Raw genomic sequence first — 16723 nt, forward strand, 5'->3', positions numbered from 1 at the left:
TTCATCGCGGTGCGGGGACCGCTCTTCATCGCGGTGCGCGGGCCTTTCTCTATCGCGGCCCCTCCCGTCGCGGGGCACAGGCTCCAGACGCGCAGGCTCAGCAATTGTGGCTCACGGGCCCAGCTGCTCCGTGGCATGTGGGATCTTCCCAGACCAGGGCTCGAACCCGTGTCCCCTGCATTAGCAGGCAGATTCTCAACCACTGCGCCACCAGGGAAGCCCCGATAAACATATTTTTAATGCCTGTGTGGCTCTGTGCTGGGGCTTGTCCTTCGGTGCTTTGTGGTCTGGGACTTGTGTGAATGAAACAGCTTGGGCTGGAGGGGAAGGGGAGGAAGCTGTACTCAAGAGGGGAGAAAAGAGGGTTGGCTTAATCAGAGCCTTGTCCAAGCTCAGGGCTGCTGTTTTTGCTGCCAAAGAGGGGCCCAAGGAAGAGTCAAAATTATGTGGCTCCTGTGAGAAGCAGGGATTAGAGAATGAATGAACCTACAGCCCAGCAGGGCAGTGTGACAATCCAGGATCAGTGTGTGTGACTAAAATAACAGAGGCGTTAGACCAATTAGTGCCACTAGACAGGGGGAAGGGAGGGAGGGAGAGATGGTTTCGCTGACCCCGCCAACCTCCCCTGTTCTGCGTCTGCACTGGAGGCCATGCAGGTGCTGATGACGCCGTTCCCTCTCTGCTCTAGGCTAGCGTTTCTCCGCCAGTCCCATCACCGGTGCAGGTTCTCCCTTAGAGCCCGCTGCCTACACATTGCTTAGCTCCTTCACCTGGGCCCCCAGATTCCTTCCTTAATGTTTCACAGCCTTAGTTTCGCTCCCAGGGCAACTCCTTTCCTTGCTTTTACTAACTACTTGGTGTGATCTCGGCTTCCAAGCCCCTTCATCCTTTTGGTTGCCCTACTCAGCCTTACTCCAGCCTCCCACTCCCAGCCCTCCTGGCCCCTGTGCTGGGAGTAGAGGGATGTGCTCAGGGGCGGGGTGGGGGGGTGGGGAAAACGTCTGTGTTTGCCGCTCCTGCAAACCCCGCCTGATTTACTGGCCACTCACCGTAAGTCTGTCTGGTCATTACCGTGGCTCCGGCTGCCCACTGGCTCTGCCACACCTCGCCAGACTTGCAGCCTCTTGAAGATGGATTAACTCCGCACTCCCGTGGGACCACCTCAAGTCCCCAAGTTGCCCTTTGCTGCACAGGCTGCATTTTTTCTGCCATAATCACAGGCAGTGGCACCGACTGGAGGGCAAGACAGGGTTTGGTGGGGGGTGGCGGACAAGTGGTGCAAGGTCTGCCTCTCAGCCCCAGCAGTGCCCAAGTCCTCAAGATGGCGCCCACCATGGTTTGCCTTAGGAAGCACTTTGCTAACGCCTTATTCCCCACCTAAGCTGGGGGCTTACCTTCAGGCCCCTCTCCTCCCTTGCATCCTGAATGCCACCCCACTGCCCCCAGCTGCCACCAATCATGACATTTACTCAGCACACAGAAGCAGCCAGGGTGGTCTTTATTGCCTTTCCCTTGGGCTAAGCCAACACAAAGTCCTTCTGGAGACTCAAGCCCCACGGCAGGAATGGGAGGCGAGAGGGGCTGGGCCGACAGGAAGCCCTGCTCCGATGTCTGGGTCAGGGAGAAATAGCCCTTGTACCTTGGTCCTCTTGAGGTTTGAAGGGCCTGCTTGGCTGTGACCACGGAGCTGAGGGGAAGCCTGTGCTGACTGGAGAAATCTCAGGCTCACAGGGTCCAGTAGGCGTAGATAAGCGTCAGGAGGAGGAAGATGGCCACAGACAGCAGCATGTTCTTCCGGTTCTCCTGCCGAAGCAACTCCAGCTCCTTCTCTGGGAGGAAAAAGGGTGGTGGACAGATGGTCTGGGCCCACCTGCTACTGTCATCTGCCTCCGCCTATCCCACCAATGGGCACACACACTGCTGAGCGCAGAGGTGTTCCCTCCCAGCTGCCTCCTTATCCATAAAAATGACTGTCCTCCTCGATCTGCCCAGATTTGGCTACAGATCCTGGCCCAAAAAAGCCCCAACCCCCAATGCTGCTCAACCATTTCTTTCCAAATGCAGTTGAAGATGGAATATGTGAGGGAGTCACAAAAAGGCCACACCCAAAAGCCAAGCTAGGTGGTGGCGTGGCCTCACCAGGTGAGCCCTCTGGCCCGTCACTGGGTGCCCCCGTGGTGCTCCCCCTGCCAGTGTGTCTCATCTGGTCAACTAGAGACTGAGGGCAGCTGGGACCTCCTGGGGCCTGACACTGGAGTAGGGACAGGGCGGGCCCACACCACCAGTGCTTCTAGCCCTGCCCTGCTGGATGCCCAGCTCAGCAGGAACGAGGGATGCTAAGACGAGGTAGTTTGTGCCCACAAGGCAGGCAGGCGGCCTCTAGAGGAAGCCAGCCCTGCTATGCTACAGCCACACTGTATCCATTCATATGATACACAGGGGGTTAGTATTCTGTGAGGGATGACGTGAGTGGTAAATGCTACAATTCTGTGTGAAAATTGCTAGGTTTGAGAGGGAACTGATGTTCCATCCCTCCCTGTGTGAGGAAGCAGGGAGATACCTGCAAACCAGCTCTGGGCAGGCCAGACGGGACCCGGGTAGGGGTATGTGACAGGCACCGTGCTTACAGTGTGGATTCAACCTGGTTCCTACAGGAGGCTCCCTGCCATATGGACTATTCTAGGGCTGATTCTTGGCCAGGTCTGGCCCCTCAGGGTGAATAGAACAGACAAGCCTGAGGAGCCTCTGCAGACCCATTTCCTCCCAGGCTGCTGGGGGGAGCGCCCAGCAGCCACCCTCTAGCTCCGTGCCCTGTCTGGGCTCTACCTGGCTCTGCGCCCAGCACCCAGAAGGTGGCAGCATTGCTCCACTCACGGTAGCCCTTCACAGCACCCAAGTGGGAGGTTCATCCTCCACCCTGGACCCCAAAGACCCGATTCCCATCACTCCCATTGCAGGGTTTTCCTGGGAGGGAGTGGAGGTCTGGGAGGAGGGGGCAGGGAGGACAGACCTCCCAAGTCAGGGTGGATGTGAGGATCTCTTTTCCACCTGGCCACAGCCATACCCCTTCATCCCACAGGGGAAGAACAGACCCACAGGACTCTCCATCTCCCTTGGAACAAAGGAACAAACTTGCTCTTCCAGGATGCTGGGCCTTCAGTTGGTTCCTGCAACCCCCTGGGGGCTGGCTCTCTCCCAAAGAATGCCCTTGACCCCCATCACTTTGTGGGCTCCCTGGGCTGTCTGACCCTTCCTGATCCTGGGACACGAGGGTGGGGCTGGTAATGGCAGGGAGCTTTCTTACCATAGTTGGAGGCTTTGTTCATCAGGCTGCTTTTCTCCTTCTCCAGAGAACTCCTGTGAGGGGGAAGGGGTCAAAATGGCTCAAGCCCTTTTTCTTTTTCCCACCTGAGGGGCAGCTGGCACACCAGAGCAAGGGAGACAAGAGGAACATGGGCCCAGGTCTCTGGTGGCAGGGGGATGGGAGGGGTGGCAGTTGAGGGCTGGGGCCCCGGGACAGATAGGAAGGACTTGGGGAGGTCGGGAGGAGCATTACCTGGCCTCTGAGCTCAGCTCCGCCCCATAGAGCCTGGAGTTCACAGCCTCCAGGTCTCTCCAGCATCGTGACAGCTTCTTCTCCAGCCCATCCATCTGAAAGACACAGCACACCCAGCAGGTAGAGATGGGTGGCAGAGCCTTTCAGTTTTCAAGACAGCTGGGATCCTGGGATCGGGAGGAGGGAGCCTCTAGGAGTCTTTGAACTAGCAACTATGTTTTGCTGTTCTCTACCTCCACGTGGCTAGAAACAGCTTTGAGTGTTGCTCAGGGTCTCCAAGCTGCCCTGACCCACTGGGCCAAGCATGGGTTGGGGCAGATAGGAGCAGCCCCCCCAGTCAGCTGTCTCCCCAGCACAGGCCCCAGTTGGGCCCCACGGCAGGAGCAACCAGAGCCCTGAATGTGGCAGGCACAGGCGGCTCCTAGAATGAAACGGACGATGCAGGAAGCCTCTGCCTTTCCAAAGCATTCCACACGTGATTCGACATCTAGGGGCCAAAAAGCAGAGGCATATTTTCACGTTGGTACACTTCATCTTAAAGTAACCTAAGCTGTAATAATATACATTTTTCCATGAGATTCAATAAAAGTTACTGACAGTACAGCTCAAAAACACTTCTGTTGATTTCTGACTTGGTTCTTGCACAAAAGCATTGACCATCATCAAGATAGCTGTGACTTGTGGGGCAAAGTAGCTAAGCTCCTGAAAGGCTGCATGCCAAAGGTACCAGTTCTCCCATTTGTTTTGATTATAGTTTCAGAGATGTGTTCTTGGGGAAATAATTTGAGTTATGGGGAAATGTTTTATGAAATACTGGACTGGATCATCCAAGGTCCTGGTATCATGCATTTGGCTTTGAAAGTTCATCTGTGTCCATCTGTCTCCAGGTGTTTATCTAATCGGCCACCTCTCTAGGCCCGGGCCTGTTCTTCTTGAACCTCTGCCCTGCTGGTGGGAGCCTAGATTTCAGTGGGTGGGAGTTCAGAGGGCCCTGTGTCCCTCATAGCAGCTGACTGAATACTGCTTTGGGTCCAGCTAATGCTTGATTTTCCATATGACTTCACTCATTCTCACCACATCCCTGGGAGGGATAGCAAATATCGATAAAAGCTCTATTTCACAAATGGGAGAATGGGTCCTCCAAATGGAATGACTTTTCTGAGGAGTCAGAGTGGAACACTCCTTTCCTTATCGGTCTCAGCCAGTTCTCTGCTCCAATCCTTTCTGGAGTGGCCCCTGGACAGACGGTAATCAATGACTGCAACTACAAATCCCAGCATCCCTGGCCAGTGTTCTGGGGCCAGTGTCAGAGTCGCACTTGAAGACTCTGGGCCTTCTGCCCCTCCCCCTGGCCAGTACCCATCCCAGCCATTCTGGGTCAGCTACTTTCCCTCGTCCCAACGCCCAGCCCAAAGGACACACCATCTACCCCCTTCCCTGCAGCCCCAGCCTGCTGCCAACTCCAGCTCTGGAAGCAGGGCCCGGTGGGGGGGAGCAACTGCAGAGCCTTCAGTTAACTGCTTGGTTAATTGTGTCACTTCTCTGCTAACGGGCACCAAAGGGAGGGCTGTCCTGGGAAACAGCCCCAGCCAGGAGATGGGGCCTGTGCCTGGGAGGCCAAAGGTCGTGCTAGAACCTGCGCTGTAGGGAAATGAGCACTGGGAAGCCAGACTCAGGGAACAGCAACAGCCTGATGTGAAGGTTAGTGGAGACGGAGCCGGGAGGAGCAGGTGCTTCAGGCCACCATGAAGCCTGCCCTTCGTAGCAGTACCCCCAACACACACAGCCAGCCCCTCAGTACCCTAAGACTTGCTGTTTCCACTTCCCGGTGTAGAAACCACAAACAGCACCAAATTCCACGCTGGGTCCCACACAAAGCTTGATTCTTGATGCTCTATCTCCTCCATGAAGCCCTTGGCTGGAGAGGTACTGCCTCCTTCCCCTGGCTGATTAACCAAGCCTTCTCTCGTGAAGCTGAGCGCATATTGTGTCATCCAGCTACATGTGTCCAAACCTCATCTTGCCAAAGTCTGGGAGCCCCTAGGGCTGATGATGTAAACCTGCAGCCCAGTGGTCAAGTCTAGCCCAGATCGGCCCATGCCACTTGTGTATGTGACTGCCTGGCCTCTAAGGATGCCTGACTTTGTAGCTCCTGTCCTAGAAGGCCTGGCCCACTGCAGTCCTTGTGTTTGTAGCCATGGAGGAATGAGTAGGGTTGGGTGTGGGTGGGGCCCAGGGGCTGGGCCTCATGTGGCACCGGGAGTCTAAAATCCTCCCCTCATGCCCACAGAAGCTGGAAGAAGCTAGGAGAAGCAGCTGTATGTGCACATAGATTATGTACTTTGTGGATTACCCAGTGCAAGTATTAGTCCTAGGTTAGATTTCTCCCTGTCCCACCTTCGGCCAGCCCCTGGTTTGCATGTCATTCTGGGGAGGAAGTTTGGGGACTTCCATCCCTAAACACCTCTACAAGGCTACCAGGGGCCCAAACGGGATAACTGAGCCAGAGGAAGGCCAAGAACTCACGCTCAGCAAAACCTTTAAATTGAGGTTGGCAAACCACAAGTGGCCAAGCTGGTCTGCTGTCATGCTCTGGGCAGGGCCTGTGGACCTGGCAGCTAGAGGCCTTTATCTAAAACGAGCCCAATCTATCTGCAGTTCCATGAATACCCCACTTTCACTTACCACTTTTTAATGAGCTTAAACAGACTAACACAAATCAAGGTTTTAGGGACTCAAGTTCTAACCTCCCTCTATGAATATTTATGTCCTGCTGCAGCTCTCTCTGATTCCCTTCTAAATATCAAGTTCTCCTCCTTTATAACCCAGCTGCTTGATATGGGCTGAGTGACGGGGAGTCTGGGACCGTCAGGAGGCTCTTCAGTAGGCCACAGACCCATCCTCAGAAGGTGACCCCACTGGCAGTTAAACACCCTGCAGCATTTGTTGATGCAGAAGCCAGTTCTCAAGCAGCTATAATAATGGGTGCAAACATTCTAGTGAACTACTGGCCGCAGATAAGGCAGGGAGGGAGGGTCAGGATACATCTTTTAGTTGTGGCTGGGGTCGGGAGTGGTGGCTACAGAGCAAAGCTAGCCCAGCAAGATGGACCCAGAAATAGGGGAGAGGACCCAGGAAGTGGGCCTTAAAAGAAGCCCCTAGTTGGCTTTTCAGTCAACTCTCAACGACATGCACATAGATAATGCACTTCGCAGATTCCCCAAAACAAATCTATAGTCCTTGATTAGCTTCCTCTCCGCCACTGGGCTGAAGTCAACAGAGGACAAGATAGCCAGGACCAGGAGAGAAAACACGGGTTAGGACCAGAATAAGGAGACAAATGTCAAGAAGATTCTGGAAGCATAAGGGTCAGAACTGGGCAAGCAGTTGGGAGCCCAAGTGCTCAGAAGCCTGAAATTGTAGTTCCTGAAAAGTGTGGTAATAAGGAGTGTGGGCTGTAATCAGATGCCTCAGCTGGCCGTTCACTTGCCGTGTGTCTAGGTGACTTCCTTAATTCGGTGCCTCAGTTTACTCATGTTTAGAACAAAGATAATAATGTTTCCTATTTCAGAGAATTGTGAGGATGATAGGAGGTGATATGTGTAAGATACTTAGAACAGTGCCTAACACAGAGTGATGGTATAACAAGTGTTTGCTAGCATTATTATCAGAGAATGGTTTTCATTAGATCTGTAGGGAATAAAAAGAAAATTGAGTTAATATGTGGCAAGAGTAAGAGGAGATAGAAGCAGGGGTGCGTGATGGAGAGTACTCTGCATTGGTCACTGGCTGGCAGCAGCAGGGAGGGGAGCCCCTCTGGCTCGGATATGGCCATCCTGATTCTATGGAAGGGTTCAGCAGGGATGGGGCCTGCAGGGTAGACCATCACAATAGCAATGCCTCTACAGGCCAGCCTCTCCAGCTGGCTCGGGACACGGCATGCTGGGAACCTCATGATCCTGCCGGGGGTTGAAGCTGGGGTGGGGTCCGGAGCTGGTGCCAAGTTGTAGAGGCTCGGCCTGCTGGAAGCTGAGGATGAGAGGTCTAGGGCAGCGTCTAAGGGCAGAACAGACTCAGGTGTGGTCTGGGCCCTGGTGGGCATCTGAGGAGACGTGGAATAGCAGGTGGAGCCTAGCAGCTGGAGCACAGGTTCACCGACGCCATGGCTCTACGGCGCCTGGTGCCCAGCTAAGCTGGGAGCAGGAATGCAAAGCCCCAGGACTAAGGCAGAAAGAGGCCCCATCAAAGAGATCTGACCAACTCCAATGGGAAGAGGAGGCTACACTCTGGAGGCCAGGGAGGCTCCCAGGACTCCTGCCCAACAGGCTGGATAGTAGGTCAATTGGCAGGAAGGGCACAGCTGACCCAACTGGTTCAGTTCTGGGACTTCCCTGGAGCTGCAGGGGGCAGCACTGCTGGCTGTGACTGTCACAGGTAAAGTAATAGCCACGGTAGGGACTGAGACTGGCACTCATTCAGGCACAGAGTCGGGGCAGAGAGTGGATGCCCCTGATGTACAACAACACGGACACAAGGAGTGTCCATGCGTTACGTTTATACTCCGAAGACCAAGTGTCCGTTTTTATACAGGAAAAAAGAACAGTATGTCTGAGTCACTGAGATGACAGTCAGTAGGTGAAACGGCTGCAAAGGGACCCGAGGAATCAGTAAGGCAGTGGTGTGAGCTCCATAACAGTCAGCCAGCTGTGCCTTCTGGCACGTCACACAGAGCTGAGGACCTGGTGGGTGTTGTGTAAACCTGTGTGCAAGCAGTTCAGGGGACTGGGAAATAGGTGGTGAATATGCAGGGTGTCCTGGTGGGAAAGTCTCCTCTTGACCCCAAGACCAGAAGTAGCTAAAACCTGCCCATGGAGACCGCTGGTCTGAGCCTCGCAGGGAAGAAGGGAGGAGAAGAAAGGGAGGGAGAGAAGACATATGGGGCAGGGAGTGGGAAGGAGCATCCCTCAAGTAGGAGGGAGCTGAGGGCCCCACAGGAGGCCCTGGAGACAGGATCCAGGAAGTTTGTACTTTAACAGGAAAGGCCCACGAGGGATTCCTCCACAGTCAGGATGGGAACCACTGCCTTTCTTAACCAGGCACGGACTGGGGGATCGGAGCCTGGTGGGTGGCTTCAAGAGTGGGCAAAGGAGCAGGCTCAGTGAGGAGAAGTATAAGACCAAGGATTCTCCACAGAGGTGGGGATGTTTCCTGCAGAAGAACTTGAAGTTCTGAAGTCAGACTGACAGTCAAGGTCAGCAGAGGCCCCAACCCCAGCCAAGTGGGGCCACTGCTCCTGCTGGCAGTCATCAGAGCCAGGGTCTCTTCCCGCGGCCTTCCTCCAGGACCCCTCCCTCAGAAGCAGCTCTGAGCGCTCGGCTGGCAGTTCAGTAGCCCTGAGCCAGCTAAGCAAAATCGCCTCTGCCACCTGACTTGGGGAACAACACCCTATTCTCAGAGCTTTAGGGAAGTCTCCCTGGAGTCCTATATGCCATAAAACCACTGTGTTAAGAGAAACTGTAAAATTCTCCTGGAATCCCTGGGTGGCGTCTTTTCAGGAACGTGGAGCCTCCCAGTACGGAAGCCCAGAATGAGGCCTCTTTGGGGGCAGGGAAGGTGAGTGCCATCTCGCACACGGATAAGTGCCCAGTACCCAGGTCAGGCCAGGCCCGCGGGGGGCCAGCTCCAGGTCTGGCTGCTGCCGAGGCCTCCCAGCAGCTTTTATTCTGCCAACAAGCACTACTGAAGGTGGCTGAACGGTGCTCCCACAAGCATCTTGACAGCCTGGGAGGTGGCTCCCTGCCCACTCCCTAAGGAGCCACTGTCTAGGGCCAGACTTTCTTCTGGGAAAGGGCAGAGGCACCCTTGGGGCTTGGCACTGCCAGGCAAGCCACTGTGCTTTCTGGTTTAGGAAGTTGTTTCCGGTCTTGCTGGCCTTGCTCTTGGGAGATTCTGGGCTGTGAGTGACACGAAGTGGCTGGGAATGAGTTAACCTCAGGAGTCAAGCAGCGGTCGTGGGGCATATCCTGCACCTGCCTGGCCGGGTCCTTGCTGGGCACCAAGACCTAATAAAGAGCACGGTGTCAAGGTACCTGAGCCCAACTCAAATCATGGACTTTCACATGTCTGGATGGCACAGCACAAGTCAGAACTGCCTCTGGATGCCCAAAGTCCACAATAATACCAGTAGCAGCCAACACTTGGGTAGCAGGCATACGTGCCAGGCACTGCTCTAAGCACCTCACATGACTCCCTCACATGTGGGGATGAAAAACTTGTCCAGGGTCACGCAGCCAGTACCCGGGGGAGCGGGTGGTGGGAGTCGGTGCTGTGAGCTACCAGCACACGTGGGGGAAGCTCAGAGGCACCAGCCCGGAGCCACTCTTAGCTCCTGGCCGTAAACTCCGCTCCTTACACCCTGGGCCATGCGGTTTGTGGGCAGCTTCCCGTATGCTCCCCAATGTCTGCATCAACTCAGCAAGGAAGGGACTTTTTACAGTCTCGCTTTTACAGAGGAGCAAACTCCGACATGGAGAATTTAAGCAACCTGCCCCAGGTCGTGTCACTGGGAAGTGGCAGAATTGGGGTCTGAATCTGGGTTTTTCTGCTTCAGAGCTTATGCTCTTTCCACCTCTTCAAGCTCTTTCTCCAAAATCCCTCATGAAAACATTCATGACAAAGAAGGGTTCTGTGGAACAAAACCATTCCACATCCCAATCGAAACCCATCTAAGCTTGTTGATCTGGCTTTAACAGATTCTCTACTCTGAATAATCTTGTATAAGGGCTTTGCTTGCTTTCTGTCCACATAACAGATACTCACTGTGAGGGGAGAACCTGACTGAAATCTGTTTGCTTGGAGACAGTGAGCGTCTCCAAGCCCAGCATCTGTCCTCGCATTGAAGGCAATTACGCTCTAACTCTGGGCTTCACGGACATCCCAGACACCCTCCTCCAAACCGCCTACGCTGCCAAAGCACCCTCCAAAACACACACAAAACAGACCCGGGTTTGAGAAGGAAAAAGGTGGGCTAGTTGGGCCTGATAAACCCTCCTTTCCCCAAAGTCTTTCTTCTCACTTGCTAATAACTCACAGCCCGGAGAGTGGTGTCAGCTGTTTCAGCTCCAGCCCCAGCAGTCTGGGAACCGGATTTCTGGAAATCCACTCATTTTCACATGTCAGGGAAGCCCCAGAACGTTTATTATAATGGGTAGAGAAGCCAGACCGCCTGCCCAGATGGTCTCTGGCAGGAGAGCAGGGGCTTCCCATCTGGGGCCTTGAGGCCACACAGCCAAGTGACATGGGGGTCACGGGCCTTGATTTTCCAGGTGACTATCCTCAAACCCCAAAGGACCGATTACCCTGATACCACTTAAGGGATGTTCTTCTGTGGAGGAGGCTCTGTGAGGGCAGAAAACAAAAACCTCCGCCATGGCTCCCAAATCATCAGAAGTTCTCTCCCAGGCTGGGCAGATGAAGACAGTAAACCTTCCCAGTTTTTAATCAATGAACAACTTTCAGGAAAAGCAGAGAGCCAAGGGACTTGTCATTTCTCTGGAGAGTCACCTCCCGCCCCAGGTCAGGAATGTGGAGGTCCTCCTGAAGCCCGCGCAAGCTCCGAGGCCTTCTGGCCTCTGAGAGGCTCTGCAAGCGGAGCCACGTCAGTCCTCACCTGAAGCCTTCAGCTGTCCCTGGGCCAGAACGTTGTCTGGAGTTTCCTTTCTCTTCTTTCCCCCAATATATATTTTTTGATAAAGTAGCAAAAGCTTCTTCATCGCTGAAAGGCTCAAAGCACTTTTCAAGACCTGGCATCCGCCCCGTGCCTTATGAATTCATTAATTAAGATGCTGGCAAACAGCCACTCCACACATGCTGACATCCAGCCGTGTTAGGTAATGAGGTTTTAGTCTCCTGACCCCCATCAGATGGAGTGGAGCCAGACGCAGGCTGCTGAGAGAAATCACCTGCCCAATGGCGACCTGTCGCTTGTGCCTGGCAGCAGGTGAGGCTCATTTAATGGTCAGCCGCCCTTGAACTGTGTCTGCAGGCCTCAAGCCTTTCTCTCAACCCTGACTGGGCAGCCCCCAGCAAGACAGTGTCCAGCCGCCTGCTCCACTGTGGCCTCCTGATCTCTCACCAACGAACCACTCAACTGGGCCCAGAAGTCAGGGGTGAGGGTTCAAGTGCCTCCTCTAGCCTCTCAAAACCAATTCAGTAAATATTTATTGATAGTCCACTAGGCTGCTTCCATCCCTTGTCTCAGAACATTGGTAGGTTCCTGTCAGCCTTGTAACAGCCTGTTCCAGAACTGAGACTGTCTTCATCCACACTTAGTGCTCCTCCCTGCCCCCAGGGAGCTAACAGTGCTGGCAGACACTACACAATCACAAGTGTCCACGCTCCTCTCCTCCTGGTGCTCACCCTGCCTTGGCCATTTTCTCCACTCAACCTACCACCTACCCTTCATCGTCACTGATCCTGGCCCCTTTTTCTGATAAGAATTCCAGTGAATTTTAAATGACTCCCATTAACTTTTATTCCCTCTAGCAGATACTATTAGTTGGCCAACACAACATTGATTCCCAACCCCTCCTCCTTTGCCTGCCTCCACCATAGAAGTAAGAAAAGCTCAACAGATGCTTTCCCAGCCTCAATGCAGCCAGAGGTGGTCATGACCCAGTTCTGGCCAATGAGACGTTCCAGAAGTCAGCTGGGAGACGACTGAGAGAGCTTATGCTTTGCTGATAAAAGGGACAAAGATTGTTATAGTTCCTTTTTCTTTCTTCCCTGACTTAAAGTTGAATATGATGACTGGAGCTGTGGCAGCTATCTTGTGACTAAGAGGAAACAGCTAAGAGAATGCAGAAACACCAGCCCTGACATAGCTAAGCCTTTGAACCAATGCCAGTAGCCACCTCCCTCCAAATTTCTTGTGATGGGAAAAAAAAGTATATTCTTGTTTGATTAGGTCACTGAGGTCAGTTTTATGTAACCTGTAGCTAAAAGCTTTCCAAACTGACAGATTTTTGTACTAGGGACCAGATCCAACCAAGTTATCCCCTTAAAGATGTCAACTAAGACACTGCACATCTGTTAACTAAAGACCAACTGGCTGTTGAAACATTTAAGACACTAAGAATGGTCCAGCTGTGGAGGAAAAAAAAGTACAATGACCAAATAACAGCTCATTACTATCAGAAATTAAAACACAGGTTTTATATCAGCCAAAATCCTATCAGTTTAGACTGAAATGCATCTTTTCCCTCAGCCAGAATCCTCCTATCAGTTTAGACTGAAATGCAACCTTTCCCTCCTCCCACACAACTTGAAAATCAGTACCAGAGCTGGTGATTTCTCACCTGAATTATAATTCTCTCTTGTTATTCAGAATAAAACTCATAGCCAGTTTTTCCCAAATCTGAGATCTCACAAGGTGGCAAATGAGTTGGATAAAAAGGCCTTGAAAGAAGCCACAAGTTGGGAAGGCTGGGAGGTGCCTTGGTGTCCTGGGAAGTGACTGCCCAGTACAGCTGGCCCCAGCCAACCCTCAGGGGGAGTGCTCAGTAATTGCTTCATTACAAGCAGAGGCTGTTTGCAGGTGCTGAGATGACTCACTTGTGGGAGTTTTATTGCACTCGTCAGATTCACAAACATTTTTGATTAAATCACCACTTCATTGGCTTTGAGCACACAACTTTTAATAACAGGACAGTATCTACTGCTACTGAGCACCAGCACACATTCAATACTCAGATCCGCAGGGGGCAAAGGAGGAACAATGTGAGGAGATGGCTGGATGCCAAGTTTTTTCTCAGGTGCACAGTGGCAGAGCTCAAATCTTAGAATATACAAGCAAAAGGTAACCTAGACATCAAGATGGCCAATGTAAACATCTATATTGGTATTGATAGGCTAAAAAAAAAAAAAGGGGTGAAGGTGACTGGTATATAGCACTAGGAGAGCATGTACCCCCCCAAATTCAAAACACTTTTAAAACCCGTGTCAGCCAAACAAAAGACATCTATGATCATCTATGATCTTTATGTGGACCACAGTCAGCGAGTCTGTGTCTGTAACCCCTGGTGAAATTCAAGTCCTTCATGTTACAGATGAGGAAACTAAAGTCCAAACAAGGGGGCTGACTTAGCCACGACGGAAGGACGCGAAAGAACTACGAAGGCTACTGATAAGAAAGCACTGTTTGTTGATTATCCACCCTGTGCCGCACGTGCTAGGTACTTTACAAATACTGTCTTATTTAATCCTCAAAACTACACTGTGAGGTAAGATGCAGTCTGCTGAGGAGAATTGGGCTGTCCACTAAAATACTCTTCTTCCACAGCAATGGAGCCGTAGTTGGGCACGTGGCCTTCTAGCTGATGAATGCATTTCCCAGCTACCCCTTGCAGGCCTTGCATCTTAGCTGCATCTTTGGCAATGGAAAGTGGGCACTCTGGGCCCAGAATTCTTAAGACAGTGGGTATGCTTTCCCCACTCTCTCTTTCCCACCAGTGGATACCTCAATGGAGTGCAACCTAGTTTCATTCATGAGGTGACAACAGGCCCTGGCCCCCAGCAGAGCCACAAGATGGAAGGAATATGGCAGAACCAACACTGTCCTGGTACTCTAGACCAGGGGTTGACAAACAATGGTCTGTGGGCCAAATACGGTCCATGACTTGTTTTTGTAAATAAAGTTTTATTGGAACACTCTCATTAATTTATATACTGCCTATGGCCGCTTTTGTGCTAAGACATCCTATCTGAGTACAGCTGAGTCTCATTATTTGTGGTAGTTATGTTCTATAAGGTTGCCAACAATGAATTAGCAAATACTGAACCAGGTTAGGTTCTGGGGAGCCTCTGGTCACAACATTTTTATCAGCTGATCAATACAAAACCTTGTTTTGTGTGTGTTTCTGTTTAAAGAGACCTTATTTAATACATATTGTTGATTAATTAACACTGAACTCACATCCAACAGGACTATAACTCATGCCTGAGAAAGCTTATCTAACACACATTTTCTCCATAAGGCATGTCACAGCCTTCTTGCACTTTGGAAGACTAAATAGCACTTCAGCACTACACTCGAGGACCATTTTAAACAGCAAAATCACCAAGAAAAGCACAAAAATGCAGGAAACTTGGCAGTAAATAGACCAGAAAAAGGACACTTGTTTACAGCACACTGAAGAGCTGAAAAATAAGACACAGCATTGCCTTGTTCCACCTTAACCAGACACGTGGGCCTCAGGTGAATCAAATCTTGACGCTTTGAGTCAGCCTGTTAATTACTACAAAAGCGTTTGGAGGACTGATGTGGGGGTTACAAATACATTTTAGCAAGTAGACAAATACGGAATCTGTGAACAATGAGGATCAACTGTAGTTGCAACATAGACCATATGGTCCACAAGGCCTAAAATATTTACTATCTGATCCTTTATAGACAACATCTGCCGATCCCTGCTCTAGCCTGTTAGGAAAAAAAACCCCAACTTTCTTGTTCTTGAAGCCACTGAATTTTGGGGTTTCCCTGTTATAGCAGTTTATCATGTTCTCATACAGGCTATAAAGTCTAGGCTAGTCCCATTTCAGAGTGCCATCTCATTTTAGCACCTATAGTCTCTCTTACAAGGAGATTCACATTTCCATTGTTTTTTTCCCTACCAAGTTGGCCAATATTTCTCAAGGGGTGGTACTAAAACCTCCTGCATAAACACTGCTGTAGCTTGTTAAAAATACAGATTCTTTGTTAAAAACACCCAAGTCCTACTGAATTACTCAGGGTGGGGAATAATTCAACTCTCCATTTTTAAGACAGATGATTCTTAATGCGTTCTTAAGATTGAGAACCACTGAACTGGTAGTACGCTCAATAAGACCATTACCCAGTATCTTTCTTGCAACCCCAGGGAGGGTGATCTAAGGGAACAGTAACACAGGAGAATCAAGATGCACCAGAAGGCAAATCACCTGTGTTTGATTCTCGGCGCCTCAACCGTTTCAACGGTTGGGCTCTACTTGAAACCTCAGGTTCCCCATCTGTAAAAATCTCACAGGCTTGTAGTGAGCGCAAATAAAGTAACAAATGGCAGCTACTCAATATGCATTAATTTTCTTTCCCTTCCATACGCAGTCAATTATGTGTAAGCTCTTTGCGAACATCACCATTCCAGAATTCTCTACAAATTCCCACAGGTTCCCAAAGTAATTTTCAAGCTTCATGCTTTAGTACCCCGGAGGAAAACTTCCCCATCTCAAGGGACAGTTAAGCCACCAGTAATACATTAAACAGTATGGGGTCCCTCACTTCTCGGGGTGCCCTCATCTACAGGTCTCTAACCCTTTGGGATCCCCTCACCTTGAGAGTACCCAACCCTTTTGGGTCCCCTTCACTTAAACGTCTCCCCTCAGGGCCTCAAGATTTCGGTGTCACGCCCTCTTTGGTGCTCCCCTTACCTGCCTGTCTCTTCCTCTCTGGAGGTCCCCTGGCCTTCTGTTCCCAGCTCTCGTGGCCCCTCGGGCTCTCCAACCTTCGGTTCCCCCAGCGGGCCGTGTCCCAAACCCACGTCGCTCTCACTTCCTCCCCTCACTCCCTCCTCCAACCTGCAGCCCGGCCGACCCACTACCCCGCCGCGGGGAGAAGGCAGTTCACGACGTGGCCCACCCCCCATTTCTCCCCCTCACCTCTAGAGCGACGCCCACATTCTCCCGCTTCTTTTTACTCATGTTACTTGCCGGGTTCCCGGAGTCATTATTGGACTCGCCCACCGGCGGCGCCACGCATGTGCAAACCCCTGTGATTCTCCCTCATTGGCCGCCGAGGTGGCGGGAGGTGGGACTAATGGCGGTGTCCATCTAATTGAGGGGTGTGGCCAGCTTGGCGCGGCCATGTTTATGAGGGGCAACCGCTTTTTGAGGCTTCAGCCTAGCGGGTGGTGGGAAGAGGATAACTAGATTGGCCCGGGAGGAACGATGGCCCACCCAGGGGTGGAGCTGGCCCTTTCCTTACTAATTCAAAGGCACTTTACAGCAAAGAGAGGCTGTTTCTTCACCCCATCTTCTTCTGTACCCTTCTTCCTTTTTGTGACCATCCTGCCCAGTTTGACGCCAGCTCCCATCCCTTCAATTCTGTCAAGTTCTTTCCGACCTTCAAGGCCCATC

At 51.9% G+C, this 16723-nt stretch overlaps 1 protein-coding gene across 3 annotated transcripts; it reads right to left on the minus strand.

Annotated features, from left to right (window-relative positions):
- Positions 1 to 1477: 1477 nt before the first annotated feature.
- Positions 1478 to 16353, minus strand: CCDC167 (coiled-coil domain containing 167). 3 transcript variants are annotated; one of them, XM_057554044.1, is made up of 4 exons: positions 16247 to 16353; positions 3557 to 3651; positions 3305 to 3357; positions 1478 to 1824 (listed from the first exon to the last, which is right to left on the minus strand). In XM_057554044.1, the coding sequence occupies exons 1-4, from the start codon at positions 16286 to 16288 to the stop codon at positions 1547 to 1549; spliced, it is 468 nt and encodes a 155-aa protein (XP_057410027.1). In that variant the 5' UTR covers positions 16289 to 16353; the 3' UTR covers positions 1478 to 1546. The 3 variants fall into 3 exon arrangements, with proteins under 3 accessions (XP_057410027.1, XP_007197993.1, XP_057410028.1); XM_007197931.2 differs by having other exon boundaries at positions 1478 to 1829; positions 16247 to 16315; XM_057554045.1 differs by lacking the exon at positions 16247 to 16353 and adding an exon at positions 16019 to 16202.
- Between the last annotated feature and the right edge of the window lie 370 nt (positions 16354 to 16723).

Source organism: Balaenoptera acutorostrata, chromosome 10 (assembly GCF_949987535.1).
Source record: "Balaenoptera acutorostrata chromosome 10, mBalAcu1.1, whole genome shotgun sequence".
Lineage (NCBI taxonomy): Eukaryota > Metazoa > Chordata > Mammalia > Artiodactyla > Balaenopteridae > Balaenoptera > Balaenoptera acutorostrata.